General features: G+C 34.8%; 1 protein-coding gene across 1 annotated transcript in view; it reads left to right on the top strand.

Annotated features, from left to right (window-relative positions):
- LOC148955476 (kinesin-related protein 2-like) overlaps positions 1-14,078 on the top strand; it is a 148,783-nt gene that overhangs the window by 90,712 nt on the left and 43,993 nt on the right. Inside the window, exon 7 of the mRNA XM_089108214.1 lies at positions 11,817-11,937. Within this exon, the coding sequence (XP_088964340.1) occupies positions 11,817-11,937 (121 nt within the window). The remainder of the gene's footprint in view (positions 1-11,816; positions 11,938-14,078) is intronic.

The raw sequence follows: 14,078 nt of genomic DNA on the forward strand, positions 1-14,078 counted from the left end.
GGTGAAAATGTAAGTACTTCAAGTTGGAAACGGAATGTAGGAGGGACAGTAACATAGGAACTTGCTTTGAAGTGGTCTTTTAAAATTATTTCTGTATGTGGTGGTATACAAAATTCTCTGATGTATCGTGGTTTTCGAATACGTTAAGTAATACACGATGGACAAGGGGGGTAGAAGTGACAGTCACATAGGCACTATCTTTGAAAGGGTTTTTGATCTGTAGTTCTTTGTTTGGTTGTCTCGTAAAAGTGGTGATGGACAGTTGCGGATGAAATAGAATCGACCTTCAAGGTGGAAAAGTAGCGGATGAGGGACAGTAACAAAGTAATTTACTCTGACAATGTCTTTGAAAAGTATTTCTTGGTGTTGTGGAATCCTAAAAGCTGTAAAGTATGGTTGTGGGTGAAAAAGATAAGTACTTAAAGTTGGAAAATGGGTTTAGGAGGGACATTAAGAAAGTAACTTGCTCTGAAATGGTCTTTGAAAAGTATTTCTTGGTGTTGAGGTATCCAAAAAGCTGTAAAGTATAGTTGTGGATGAAAAGATGAGTACTTCAAATTGGAAAATGGGTTTAGGAGGGACAGTAAGAATGTAACTTGCTCTGAAATGGTCTTTGAAAAGTATTTCTTGGTGTTGAGATATCCAAAAATCTGTAAAGTGTAGTTGTGGATGAAAAAGATAAGTACTTCAAATTGGATAAGGGGATTAGGAGGGACATTAAGAAAATAACTTGCTCTGAAATGGTCTTTGAAAAGTATTTATTGGTGTTGAGGTATCCAAAAAGCTGTAAAGTAAGGTTGTGGGTGAAAAAGTTGGGTACTTCAACTTGTAAAATGGGTTTAGAAGGGACATTAAGAAAGTAACTTGCTCTGAAATGTCTTTTGAAAGGTATTTCTTGGTGTTGAGGTATCCAAAAAACTGTAAAGTAAAGTTGTGGGTGAAAAAGATAAGTACTTCAAGTTGAAAATGGGTTTAGAATGGACATAAAGAAAGGAACTTGTTGTCAAATGCCTTTTGAAAAGTGTTGCTTGGTGTTGGCTGTAAAGGATGGGCACTTCAACTTGTAAAATGGGTTTAGGAAGGACATTAAGAAAAGAACTTGTTCTGAAATCCCTTTGAAAAGTATTGCTTGGTGTTGGAGCATTCAAAAAGCTGTAAAGTAAGGTTGTGGGTTAAAAGGATTGGTACTTCAACTTGTAAAATGGGTTTAGGATAGTCATTAAGAAAAGAACTTGTTCTGAAATGTCTTTGAAAAGTATTGCTTGATATAATTGCTTGAATAATTCAAAAAGCTGTAAAGTAAAGTTGTGGTGAAAAGGATGGGTACTTCAACTTGTAAAATGGGTTTAGGATGGACATTATGAAAAGAACTTGTTCTGAAATGTCTTTGAAAAGTATTGCATGGTATTGGCGCATTCAAAAGAACCAAAAAGCTGTAAAGTAAAGTTGTGGGTGAAAAGGATGGATGCTTCAACTTGTAAAATGGGTCTAGGAGGGACTTTAAGAAAGGAACTTGCTCTGAAATGCCTTTTGAGAAGTATTGCTTGATGTTGAGGTATCCAAAAAGTTGTAAAGTAAAGTTGTGGGTGAAAAGGATGGGTACTTCAAGTTGGAAAATGGGTTTAGAAGTGACATTAAGAAAAGAAGTTGCTCTGAAATGCCTTTTGAAAGGTATTGATTGGTGTTGGAGCATTCAAAAAGCTGTATAGTAAAGTTTTGGGTGAAAAGGATTGGTACTTCAAGTTGGAAAACTGGTTTAGAAGGGACATTAAGAAAGGAACTTGCTCTGAAATGTCTTTTGAAAGGTATTTCTTGGCGTTGAGGTATCCATAAAGCTGTAAAGTAAAGTTGTGGGTGAAAAGGAAGAATGCTTCAAGTTGGAAAATGGGTTTCGGAGGGACATTAAGAAAGGAACTTGCTCTGAAATGCCTTTTGAAAAGTATTTTCTGGTGTTGGATCATTCAAAAAGCTGTAAAGTAAAGTTGTGAGTGAAAAGGATGGGTACTTCAAGTTGGAAAATGGGTTTAGAAGTGACATTAAGAAAAGATGTTGCTCTGAAATGCCTTTTGAAAGCTATTTCTTGGTGTTGAGGCCTAATAAATAATATCAACTTGATTGATTAAAGTAGCCTATTGCTTTGAAGATAGGTCAGCCCCCCTCCTTGTTATCTTTATTATATTATTCTAGCTCATGTTTAGGTCAGGTTCTATAAACTTTAATTTTGAAATGAATAGCCTAGCTCCAAAACCCTCTTTCCAAACATCAATTCTCCCTTATTTTCAGTATACTGTTTATGTTTAGTTATCCCATTCAAAGTTTCCTAATAAATAATATCAACTTGATTGGTTTAAGCAGCCTACTGCTTTGAAGTAGATCAGCCCCCCTCCTGGTTGTCTTTATTATAATATTTTAGCTCATGTTTAGTTCAGGTTCTATAAACTTTAATTTTGAAATGAATAGCCTAGCTCCAAAACCCTCTTTCCAAACATCAATTCCCCCTTATTTTCATTATAATGTATATGTTTAGTTATCTCATTCAAAGTTTCCTAATAAATAATATTAACTTGATTGGTTTAAGCAGTCTACTGCTTTGAAGTAGGTCAGTCCCCCTCCTGGTTTTCTTTATTATAATATTCTAGCTCATGTTTAGTTCAGGTTCTACAAACTTTAATTTTGAAATAAATAGCCTAGCTCCAAAACCCTCTTTCCAAATATGAATTCCCCCTCGTTTTCATTGTAATGTTTATGTTTAGTTATCTCGTTCAAAGTTTCCTAATAAATAATATTAACTTCTTTGGTTTAAGCAGCCTACTGCTTTGTAGTAGATCAGCCCCCCTCCTTGCTGTCTTTAGTATGATATTTTAGCTCCTGTTTAGGTAAGGTTCTTCAAAATTTAATTTCGAAATGAATATCCTAGCTCCAAAGCCCTCTTTCCAAACATCAAATCCCTCTTATTTTCATTATAATGTTTATGTTTAGTTATCTCATTCAAAGTTTCCTAATAAATAATATCAACTTGATTGGTTTAAGCAGCCTACTGCTTTGAAGTAGGTCAGCCCCCCTCCTTGTTTTCTTTATTATAATATTCTAGCTCATGTTTAGTTCATGTTCTACAAACTTTAATTTTGAAATGAATAGCCTAGCTCCAAAACCCTCTTTCCAAATATCAATTTCCACTCGTTTTCATTATAATGTTTATGTTTAGTTATCTCATTCAAAGTTTCCTAATAAATAATATCAACTTGATTGGTTTAAGCAGCCTACTGCTTTGAAGTTTAGTTATCTCTTCAAAGTTTCCTAATAAATAATAACAACATGATTGGTTTAAGCAGTCTACTGCTTTGAAGTAGATGCGCCCCCTCCTTGTTGTCTTTATTATAATATTTAGCTCATGTTTAGGTCATGTTCTACAAATTTTAATTTTGAAATGAATAGCCTAGCTCTAAAGCCCTCTTTCCAAACATCAATTCCCCCTTATTTTCAGTATAATGTTTATGTTTAGTTATCTCATTCAAAGTTTCCTAATAAATAATATCAATTTGATTGGTTTAAGCAGCCTACTGCTTTGAAGTTTAGTTATCTCATTCAAAGTTTCCTAATAAATAATATCAACTTGTTTGGTTTAATCAGTCTACTGTTTTGAAGTAGATCAGCCCCCTCCTTGTTGTCTTTATTATAATATTTAGCTCATGTTTTAGGTCATGTTCTACAAACTTTAATTTTGAAATGAATAGCCTAGCTCCAAAGCCCTCTTTCCAAACATCAATTCCCCCTTATTTCAGTATAATGTTTATGTTTAGTTATCTCATTCAAAGTTTCCTAATAAATAATATCAACTTGATTGGTTTAAGCAGCCTACTGCTTTGAATTAGATCAGCCCCCCTCCTTGTTATCTTTAGTATAATATTTTAGCTCATGTTTAGTTCATGTTCTACAAGCTTTAATTTTGAAATGAATAGCCTATCTCCAAAACCCTCTTTCCAAATATCAATTTCCACTCGTTTTCATTATAATGTTTATGTTTAGTTATATCATTCAAAGTTTCCTAATAAATAATATCAACTTGATTGGTTTAAGCAGCCTACTGCTTTGAAGTTTAGTTATCTCTTCAAAGTTTCCTAATAAATAATAACAACATGATTGGTTTAAGCAGTCTACTGCTTTGAAGTAGATGCGCCCCCTCCTTGTTGTCTTTATTATAATATTTAGCTCATGTTTAGGTCATGTTCTACAAATTTTAATTTTGAAATGAATAGCCTAGCTCTAAAGCCCTCTTTCCAAACATCAATTCCCCCTTATTTTCAGTATAATGTTTATGTTTAGTTATCTCATTCAAAGTTTCCTAATAAATAATATCAACTTGATTGGTTTAAGCAGCCTACTGCTTTGAAGTTTAGTTATCTCATTCAAAGTTTCCTAATAAATAATATCAACTTGTTTGGTTTAATCAGTCTACTGTTTTGAAGTAGATCAGCCCCCTCCTTGTTGTCTTTATTATAATATTTAGCTCATGTTTTAGGTCATGTTCTACAAACTTTAATTTTGAAATGAATAGCCTAGCTCCAAAGCCCTCTTTCCAAACATCAATTCCCCCTTATTTCAGTATAATGTTTATGTTTAGTTATCTCATTCAAAGTTTCCTAATAAATAATATCAACTTGATTGGTTTAAGCAGCCTACTGCTTTGAATTAGATCAGCCCCCCTCCTTGTTATCTTTAGTATAATATTTTAGCTCATGTTTAGTTCATGTTCTATAAGCTTTAATTTTGAAATGAATAGCCTAGCTCCAAAACCCTCTTTCCAAATATCAATTTCCACTCGTTTTCATTATAATGTTTATGTTTAGTTATCTCATTCAAAGTTTCCTAATAAATAATATCAACTTGATTGGTTTAAGCAGCCTACTGCTTTGAAGTTTAGTTATCTCTTCAAAGTTTCCTAATAAATAATAACAACATGATTGGTTTAAGCAGTCTACTGCTTTGAAGTAGATGCGCCCCCTCCTTGTTGTCTTTATTATAATATTTAGCTCATGTTTAGGTCATGTTCTACAAATTTTAATTTTGAAATGAATAGCCTAGCTCTAAAGCCCTCTTTCCAAACATCAATTCCCCCTTATTTTCAGTATAATGTTTAGTTATCTCATTCAAAGTTTCCTAATAAATAATATCAACTTGATTGGTTTAAGCAGCCTACTGCTTTGAAGTTTAGTTATCTCATTCAAAGTTTCCTAATAAATAATATCAACTTGTTTGGTTTAATCAGTCTACTGCTTTGAAGTAGATAATCCCCCTCCTTGTTGTCTTTATTATAATATTTAGCTCATGTTTTAGGTCATGTTCTACAAACTTTAATTTTGAAATGAATAGCCTAGCTCCAAAGCCCTCTTTCCAAACATCAATTCCCCCTTATTTCAGTATAATGTTTATGTTTAGTTATCTCATTCAAAGTTTCCTAATAAATAATATCAACTTGATTGGTTTAAGCAGCCGACTGCTTTGAATTAGATCAGCCCCCCCTCCGTGTTGTCTTTAGTATAATATTTTAGCTTATGTTTAGGTCAGGTTCTACAAACTTTAATTTGAAATGAATAGCCTAGCTCCAAAGCCCTCTTTCCAAACATCAATTCCCCCTTATTTTCAGTATAATGTTTATGTTTAGTTATCTCATTCAAATTTTCCTAATAAATAATATCAACTTGATTGGTTTAAGCAGCCTATTGCTTTGAAGTAGGTCAGCCCCTCTCCTTGTTTTCTTTATTATAATATTTTAGCTCATGTTTAGGTCAGGTTCTACAAACTTTAATTTTGAAATGAATAGCCTAGCTCCAAATCCCTCTTTCCAAATATCAATTCCCCATCGCTTTGATTATAATGTTTATGTTTAGTTATCTCATTCAAAGTTTCCTATTAAATACTATCAACTTGATTGGTTTAAGCAGTCTACTGCTTTGAAGTAGATCATCCCCCTCCTTGTTGTCTTTAGTATAATATTTTAGCTCATGTTTAGGTCATGTTCTACAAACTTTAATTTGAAATGAATAGCCTAGCTCCAAAACCCTCTTTCCAAACATCAATTCCCCCTTATTTTCAGTATAATGTTCAAAGTTCATAATTGCCACCATTCTAAATGTACCCAGACCCTACTTTCAGATTTCGATAAGAAAATAACTTGTTCTGAAAAGATATAATAAAGCCCTAAAAAAGTATTAAAAATGGGGTGGGGCTCAGGAGCCTTTGGGGCGCCGGGGGCCCTTTGGGAGCCCTGGGGGACCTTTGAGGATCGGGAGCTTCCTTCGGGGTTGGGCTGGGGTATGAGGGCCCTTTGGGGTTGGGGTGGAGGACCTCACAACACTGTTCAAATGGAATTTGTGTAGTATAACGACCACAGAGTTTCACCCTCAAATCCTCTTCTAAAATCATCTTTTAAAATGTCTCTAACTGTTCTCGCCGAAATAATTGAAAGAACCATCCATCCATCCATCCATCCATCCATCCATCCATCCATAAATGTGAGAAAATTCCTGTTTTTCCATTCTCAGTGACAAAAACCATAAAACAGACATGAATTGCTGTTGACATCCGTTAATGTGAGAAAAATCCTGTTTTTTCATTCTCAGTGACAAAAACCATAAAACAGACATAAAATGATGTTGACATCCATGAATGTGAGAAAATTCCTGTTTTTTCATTCTCACTGACAAAAACCATAAAACAGACATGAATTGCTGTTGACATCCGTTAATGTGAGAAAAATTCTGTTTTTTCATTCTCACTGACAAAAACCATAAAACAGACATAAAATGATGTTGACATCCATGAATGTGAGAAAATTCCTGTTTTTTCATTCTCACTGACAAAAACCATAAAACAGACATGAATTGCTGTTGACATCCGTTAATGTGAGAAAAATCCCGTTTTTTCATTCTCACTGACAAAAACCATAAAACAGACATAAAATGATGTTGACATCCATCAAAGTGAGAAAGTTCCTGTTTTTTCATTCTCACTGACAAAAACCATAAAACACACATAAATTGATGTTGACATCCATTAAAAACATCAAATAAATTGACCAACACACCTAACCGTAAAAGAAACATCCATAAAAGTGAGAAAATTCCTGTTTTTTCAAGTGAGAAAAATTCTGTTTTTTCATTCTCAGTGAGAAAACCATAAACCACGTGGTCATGTCACGAGTATAAGATAGCTTTCTACTAATATACGTAATACAAATATACGAATATAGAAGTTCGTTACGTAAGTTAATTCGTAAGTTATGTCAGAACAGAATTTCGATAAAGCCATTTAGCCAAAAAAAAAGTAAAATTAATATGCAAATTTCATTTTAATTATTCGTGTACGGTGAGCCAAAATCAAAGCTGCATTAATTCAAAAACGATAAGAAATTAAATAAAAAAAACAAGTTTTTTTAGCTGAAAGTAAGGAACGACATTAAAACTTAAAACGAACAGAAATTATTCCGTATATGAAAGGGCCAAAGTTTGACTCTGTCTCACAACTTTATTTTTTAAAACAATAAATAACTTTAGCGTAAAGAGCGAGGCGTTGAGGAGGTAACAGCCCCTTTTATATACGGAATAATTTCTGTTCGTTTTAAGTTTTAATATTGCTCCTTACTTTCAGTTAAAAAAAATTGTTTTTTTTTTATTAATATAAGAAAGAGTCGAAATCCTGCACAAACAATTTCAAGCCTATTGCCTCCGATTCATTCTTTATTCATGCCTACAGACATTATACAACTAGGGGGGGCCAACCCATAATTGATATGATCGATAACTTAGCGAGGAAGAGATTTTCAGTCAATCGAAAGAAGCAAAACCCCCCCAAAAAATATCCATTAATCAGAATTCAGTACAAAGGCTGTACTGTTTACTATTCTATAATTTCCTCGAGGTCTACCACTTTCAAGGTCATCCTGCAGCGCCATTTGAAGTCTTGCTCGTGGTTAGGCAAAATCGTGAAAGGTCGAAACTGACGCCGGTATGAGTGCAGAAACAGGGTTTCCCTTGCAGGGATACAAAGGAGCTTTTGATGGATACGGAGACCCCAAACCATCTCACAGCACCGGAACAGCTCTTATGTTTTATACCTGGCCTATTCTCGTCAGGAAATTTGTCTGGGAGAATTTGTCTCTTTTACTATCAAGTTTAGCATGAATACAAATAACGTATATCACGGTTGCACCGATTGCTGCTACGTATTAAAAAGCAAACCACGGCCTAGGGTTCAGGAATGCTAACTATTATTTCGATTAGTCATAATAGTAAAAGTTTGTTGCGAAAAAAGCTTCTGAGAATTTCTAAAAACAGTCTGAAACCCCTTAAAAATGATGTCGAATCGAAACAACAATTACACCATTGGAAATTGCATGTGTAGCACTGATATGGCCCCTTTTTTTCTTCTCTGCTAGCGGAGTACTGGTATATCTATGAGAGCCGTTTGCTAAACCAAGAAGTCCCTAAACTACAATATTACCTCACATTTTCATAATGTACCCTTTTCTGTCGTATGATAGTATGGGCCCCATCCAAAACAAATTCTTATGTCCCTGGCTGGTAAGATTTTTTTTTCAGAAAAAATGGCTGTCACAAGCCGAGATGGGTCATTCCCGCTTTTAAAGGGTACGTAGGCCTAAAGTCTTTGCAGAATTTTATCAGATTGAGAGTAGACCTTGCAAAGGTTTGTGTTGGTCGTTGCTTCTCCATCACCTTACTTTGTATTCATTTTTCCATTTCCAAGAAGAATGGTAGCGCCAAACAGCTGTTGACTTCTTTTTTTAAATTTGGATTCCCAGTTTCCTCGTTTGATGAGGATAGGCTAATGTATAAAGGTCAAAGCTGTTCCAGTGTTGTGACATGGTTTTGGGTCTCCGTTCAAGGTTGCCAACGTACACACTTTCGTAGTTTTCCCACTCTTTTTTTACCTAATTGCACTCTTTCCCTACACAGAGGGGAAGTGCCCTCTTTTTCACACTCTTACGAATTGATGATAGAAAAGGTGCTAGCGAAATAAAAACGTCAAATTAAATTATTGGAGTACATAAGATACAACTGCTAGCCAGTATTATCTCAGTTATCGCTGCTGTTCATTCCCCCAGTCCTCCAGTAGTCTTTCCTGCATTTACAACAACCATTGAAGAAGAAGTAGATCAAAGTCAAATTAACAAGTGGAAACATCTTGGCTTGAAAATCTAGAAAAGTGGCTACAACCACAATATTCTACATATGCGGCATCTTTTTTTCGGTTTTTTTTCTCCTCATCTGTACAAGACTGATTTTATACCTTTACAAATGGTGCAATACAAACGGTTTTACACTCTTACATACTGCAGTTAAAAACCAACAGGGACAAGTAACTAGTTTTTTTTATAGGCAATGGAGCAAATATAAATGCCCAAGATAAAAATGGGAGAACCATGGGCGTCCGTAAGGGGGGGGGGAGCCCCCCCCCCCGGCTGAATGATGCTGCCTTATTTTTATATTTTTGTTCTAAGATTTCTATTATATAGCATTAAAAGTGCCAATTAGGCGAGGTTTGCCCCCCCCCTGGAATTCAGCTTATGGGCGCCAATGGGGAGAACTCCAATATCTTATGCAATTAAAAACTCAACCTTACGAAGGTGCTTTCAATGATTTCAACCTTACCAAGGTGCTTTTAGCTAAGAAAGCTAATAAAAAAGATATTCCTGAGGGTTTGCCCAATGCTGTCAAGAAGGGTTGCATAGATCGTTGACATTCTTTGTAGGTATGAAGCTGATATTAATGCTAAGCAAAAAGATGAAATTCCTGTGCTTCATATCGCAGCTCGGGGTCACCATGGTAAAATTGTTAAATTATTGCTAGAATATGGTGCCACAGTTAACTCTAGAGATGATCATAGAAGACCAGCACTTCATTATGCTGGTTTTTATGGTTGTTATCGTCTAAGATTGATCGTTTCCACATAGTGTGTTGAACTCATATCCTTCCGCCCACGGCCCACGCTTGAGCCCCACTCTCCGAAGTTCTTGTCTGACTTCTACAAAAGTAACAAAAATAGCACATAAAGAATTTTTAGTTTTTTTTTTTTTTCGAAGTTGCTTCTCTGAAGTATGATGTCATATTTGACTGACTATTGCCTGATTCTATTGTATGTTCTCTACTATGTTCCAACTAACAAAAAAGCCGAATGCTTTTTCTTGTGTAATGTATATACATAAATCGTGGTTGCAGCGGTAGCTGCAACGTAGTAAAAGACGATACGGGCCATAGTTAAACAAAAAAAAATGTTTGGATTAAAATTGAGGAACGATGGGGCATGTATGTATAAAAAAGTTTTGATAAATTCGATAAAGGATCTAATCCAGGATTGTAATTACAAAAAAAAAGAAACACGTAGGCCTAATGCATAATTTGTTTATGGCAAAGCGCAGGTGACGCTCTGTCCTTTATATGGTATACGGGGACTACGCCCTTCTCTTTTTTTGTGATAGTATATGTTATATTACTTAGCAGTAAGGGGCCCAGGGATTTAATCCCAGCTGCCGGACCATCTATCATAAACATACCATCGATCACTTTAGAGTCTCTTTATCCTTTAGTTAGTTGAACTAAATTTATTAGCCTTTTTGTATTCAACCGAGTCATTTTTTTTGTTATGTATTTTCATGAACGTTCTCTATATAAGAACTGATTTATAATTAGTAAAATCACTAATGTTAATTGCAGTAATAGCCCAAAGGACGAATTGTAAGGATTTGGATTTTTCTGCTAAGAAATATTTAGAAATTTAGTAATAACCCTTATAATGTATGATTTTTGGTTTATACAAAAAGATCTGGACTCTAATCTCAGGTATTACAGTTTCACAAAGGTATTATTGTAGTCTATCCCAGGGTTTCATAGATACGAACCAATGTTAAGTGTATTCTATGTCTGATTTCTTCAAGATGCGTTTATTTTTGAAAGCTTAAGAAAGTTCAAGTCTGTCATTTTCATCTCCGAGCAGAATATACATTCAGCCTTTGAACAGAGAGGTTTGTATCATACAAGGGGAAATCCTTCGGCTTTTTCTTCGCTGGATTTTGTAAAAACGAACCCAGTGAAATCAGGCAGCAGAGTCATTCAAATATGAAATCACATCCCAGAGAAGCAACTTTTTCAAAGGAAAAAAACCTTCGACTTTTTATTTATTTTTATTTTTTTACGAGCCCTGTGAAATCAGGAAATCAAGATGTTAGTATGATATACCCTGCCTCATCAAAATCTGATGATAAAAATATATATCATCTTGTATATGGAGCTGTAGTTTTTTTGTCTAAAATTATATTATATTTTAAATATTATGTTATATTAATGGGACTAAATATTGCAGCTTTCTTTCAAATGAGCCTTAAACACCTCTTGTATTCACAGATCCTGAGTGGTTTGACCCAGTGCCCTGCTTGCACTGAACAAAAAAAAGAGGACACATTGGTGCTACCCATGAACAAGAGGGTTTTCTTGTTGTTCGAGTTCGGGTCGCAAGTTTCGTGGAGTTTTTAGTAATGTCAATTCAAATAGTATACTTTTAATTTCGATCTGACACCATTTCAGAGGGGTTTCTGGCCATTTTTCGAAACCCATAGATTTATTTTCAAAATACCATTTTAGCAATAAGACTAGTCGTAATAATAGTTACAATTTTTGCTAGGTTGCAACTATCGCTGCAGCCGTGAAAAGGAAAAGGCTCAAGATTTAGTTTTGACCTTATATATTTTTAATACCTAATGTATTCGTTATGTATTTTTTTAACCTTATGTTTTTGTATTTTAGGGCAACATTAGGGTTTTCTGTAGGGTCAGACCAATAATTCCAAGCGATAAATGTAAAACCGATGATATGCCACACATAAAGTTGGAAGATGGAAATAAAATTGTGCTCTTTACAAGACCAGGTATGTTTTTTAATATCAGTTTATAAAATGTTAAAAACTGCACTAGAATTCTTTTGAACCTTGAATCAGAAACAATCGTCGGATCTCTGGAATGTGAATATTCACTCAAATATTCGTCTATTTATTCATCTTACAATTGCAATTATTGTAATTTATGCGCTTTGTTAAAAAAAAATAAACAGCAAAAGCTAAATAAGTCGGGGTCAAATTGATATAACTATGAATAATTACAATTTATTCATCTTCGATTTGAAGATAAATAAATTGTAACTAATCATCATTATAACAATTAGGCCCCGTCTTATTCAGCTGTTGTTGTTGTTGTTTTTTTGTTGTTTTTTTTAATAAAGGACATAAATTGCAATAATTGGAATTGTGAGATGAATAAATAGACGAATATTTGAGTGAATTTTCACATTGCAGAGATAAGATGATTTTTTCTGTCTCAAGGTTGTCTGGTTTTTTCTTGGTTTAAACTCGTGCACCTGATTTTTTTTTTTTTTAATCTGAGAGCACTGGTACAACTTAGAGCTAATCCGTCTCGATTAAATAATGAAGATTGAATTCTATTAAAATGATTTTTTACTCTTTGTGCGCTAAACGCACATGTATATTTGTTTTTTATACTCCTAGTGAAAGCTCGTAACACTCCCCCCCCCCTAGGATTATTGCCTAGCTATGTCAATAGATATTACCTCTAAATACAGAGATTTAAGGTGATAGTATACCGATACAATGATTCAAGTATAATAGAATTTATGCTCCTAGTGGAAGCTCGTAAAACCCTTCCCCCTCCCCGCGCTAGGATTATTGCCTAGCTGTGACAGTGGATATTACCTCTAAATACAGAGAATTAGGGTGATAGTATTCCGATACAATAAGTCAAGTATAATAGAAATTTTGCTCCTAGTGGAAGCTCGTAAAACCCTTCCCCCTCCCTGCGCTAGGATTAGTGCCTAGCTGTGACAGTGGATATTACCTCTAAATACAGAGAATTAGGGTGATAGTATTCCGATACAATGATTGAAGCATAATAGAAATTTTGCTCATAGGGGAAGATCGTTAAACCCTTGCCCCTCCCCGCGCGAGGATTATTGCCTAGCTGTGACAGTAGATACTACCTCTATATACAGAGAATTAGGGTGATAGTATTCCGATACAATGATAAATAATTTCTGAGACCACACTGGCTAATCATGATAAACAAAAAATCGCGAAGAAAGGAAGAAAACGAGGATAATTAACAGCCAGTGAAAAAATTGTAAAATTATGCAAAAATTTCGGTCAAGACCTTCGCTTGACCGTCCTAAGTGCAGAATAAAACTGATAAAAATATAAAAACCAAACCTTAAAATAAAAACACCAAACTAAAATTGGACGACCCTTTCCTAGTAACGGTGAAAGGGTAACTGAAAAAAAACACAAGTCTAAATGGCATTTCAGAATCATTTTGCGTAAAGCACTTTTAAAGGCTGATCGCTTTCCAGTTTGATTGTAAGCAGAGAATCTATTTGATTGCACAATATAACTTTGTGGATGTATGTAAACATGATCAGAATTAATAATTTTGTCATAAATGGGACTTAAAAAATTTCTCCAGTGTCTCTATTGAGAGCTACCTTTTGGTGAATGTGCTTTTTTATTTCAACTGCGTCCTTGGACACTTGCGTGAGACCTTTAACGCGGGGAACGATAGAGGCCTCGTCAGACAAAATGAAATGGTGTGGATTCTCGTACACATGTTGCGCCAAGGCGGAATAAAAAACCTCAGGCTTTTGGCGTAACCTCATTGCCTTGTCGATTGAGGACTTATGCTCAGATAACCTCTCCCCCAATTGATGTTGGGTTCTACCAACATAAAAACAGCCACAAGAACAAGGAATTCTATAAACACCACTACCCAGAATGGGCCTGATTTTATCTTTGCCGTTGTTAAAAAAGTTCTGTGTAATATTTGAATTTTTAAAGGCGACGCTCAGTTTATGTTTTTTAAAGATTCTTTTCAATTTGTCACTCAATTTTGGAATGTAGGGTAGAACAGTGAAAATTTTCTTATCATCCACCAATGGGACGGTATCTATTGGGGCTTGTGGACCCGATGCACTCCCCTCTGCCTTTTTTCGTCTTCTGTCTATAATGGT

The sequence above is a fragment of the Artemia sp. Qi Xiang Cuo genome, chromosome 2, assembly GCF_049724085.1.
Source record: "Artemia sp. Qi Xiang Cuo chromosome 2, ASM4972408v1, whole genome shotgun sequence".
Lineage (NCBI taxonomy): Eukaryota > Metazoa > Arthropoda > Branchiopoda > Anostraca > Artemiidae > Artemia > Artemia sp. Qi Xiang Cuo.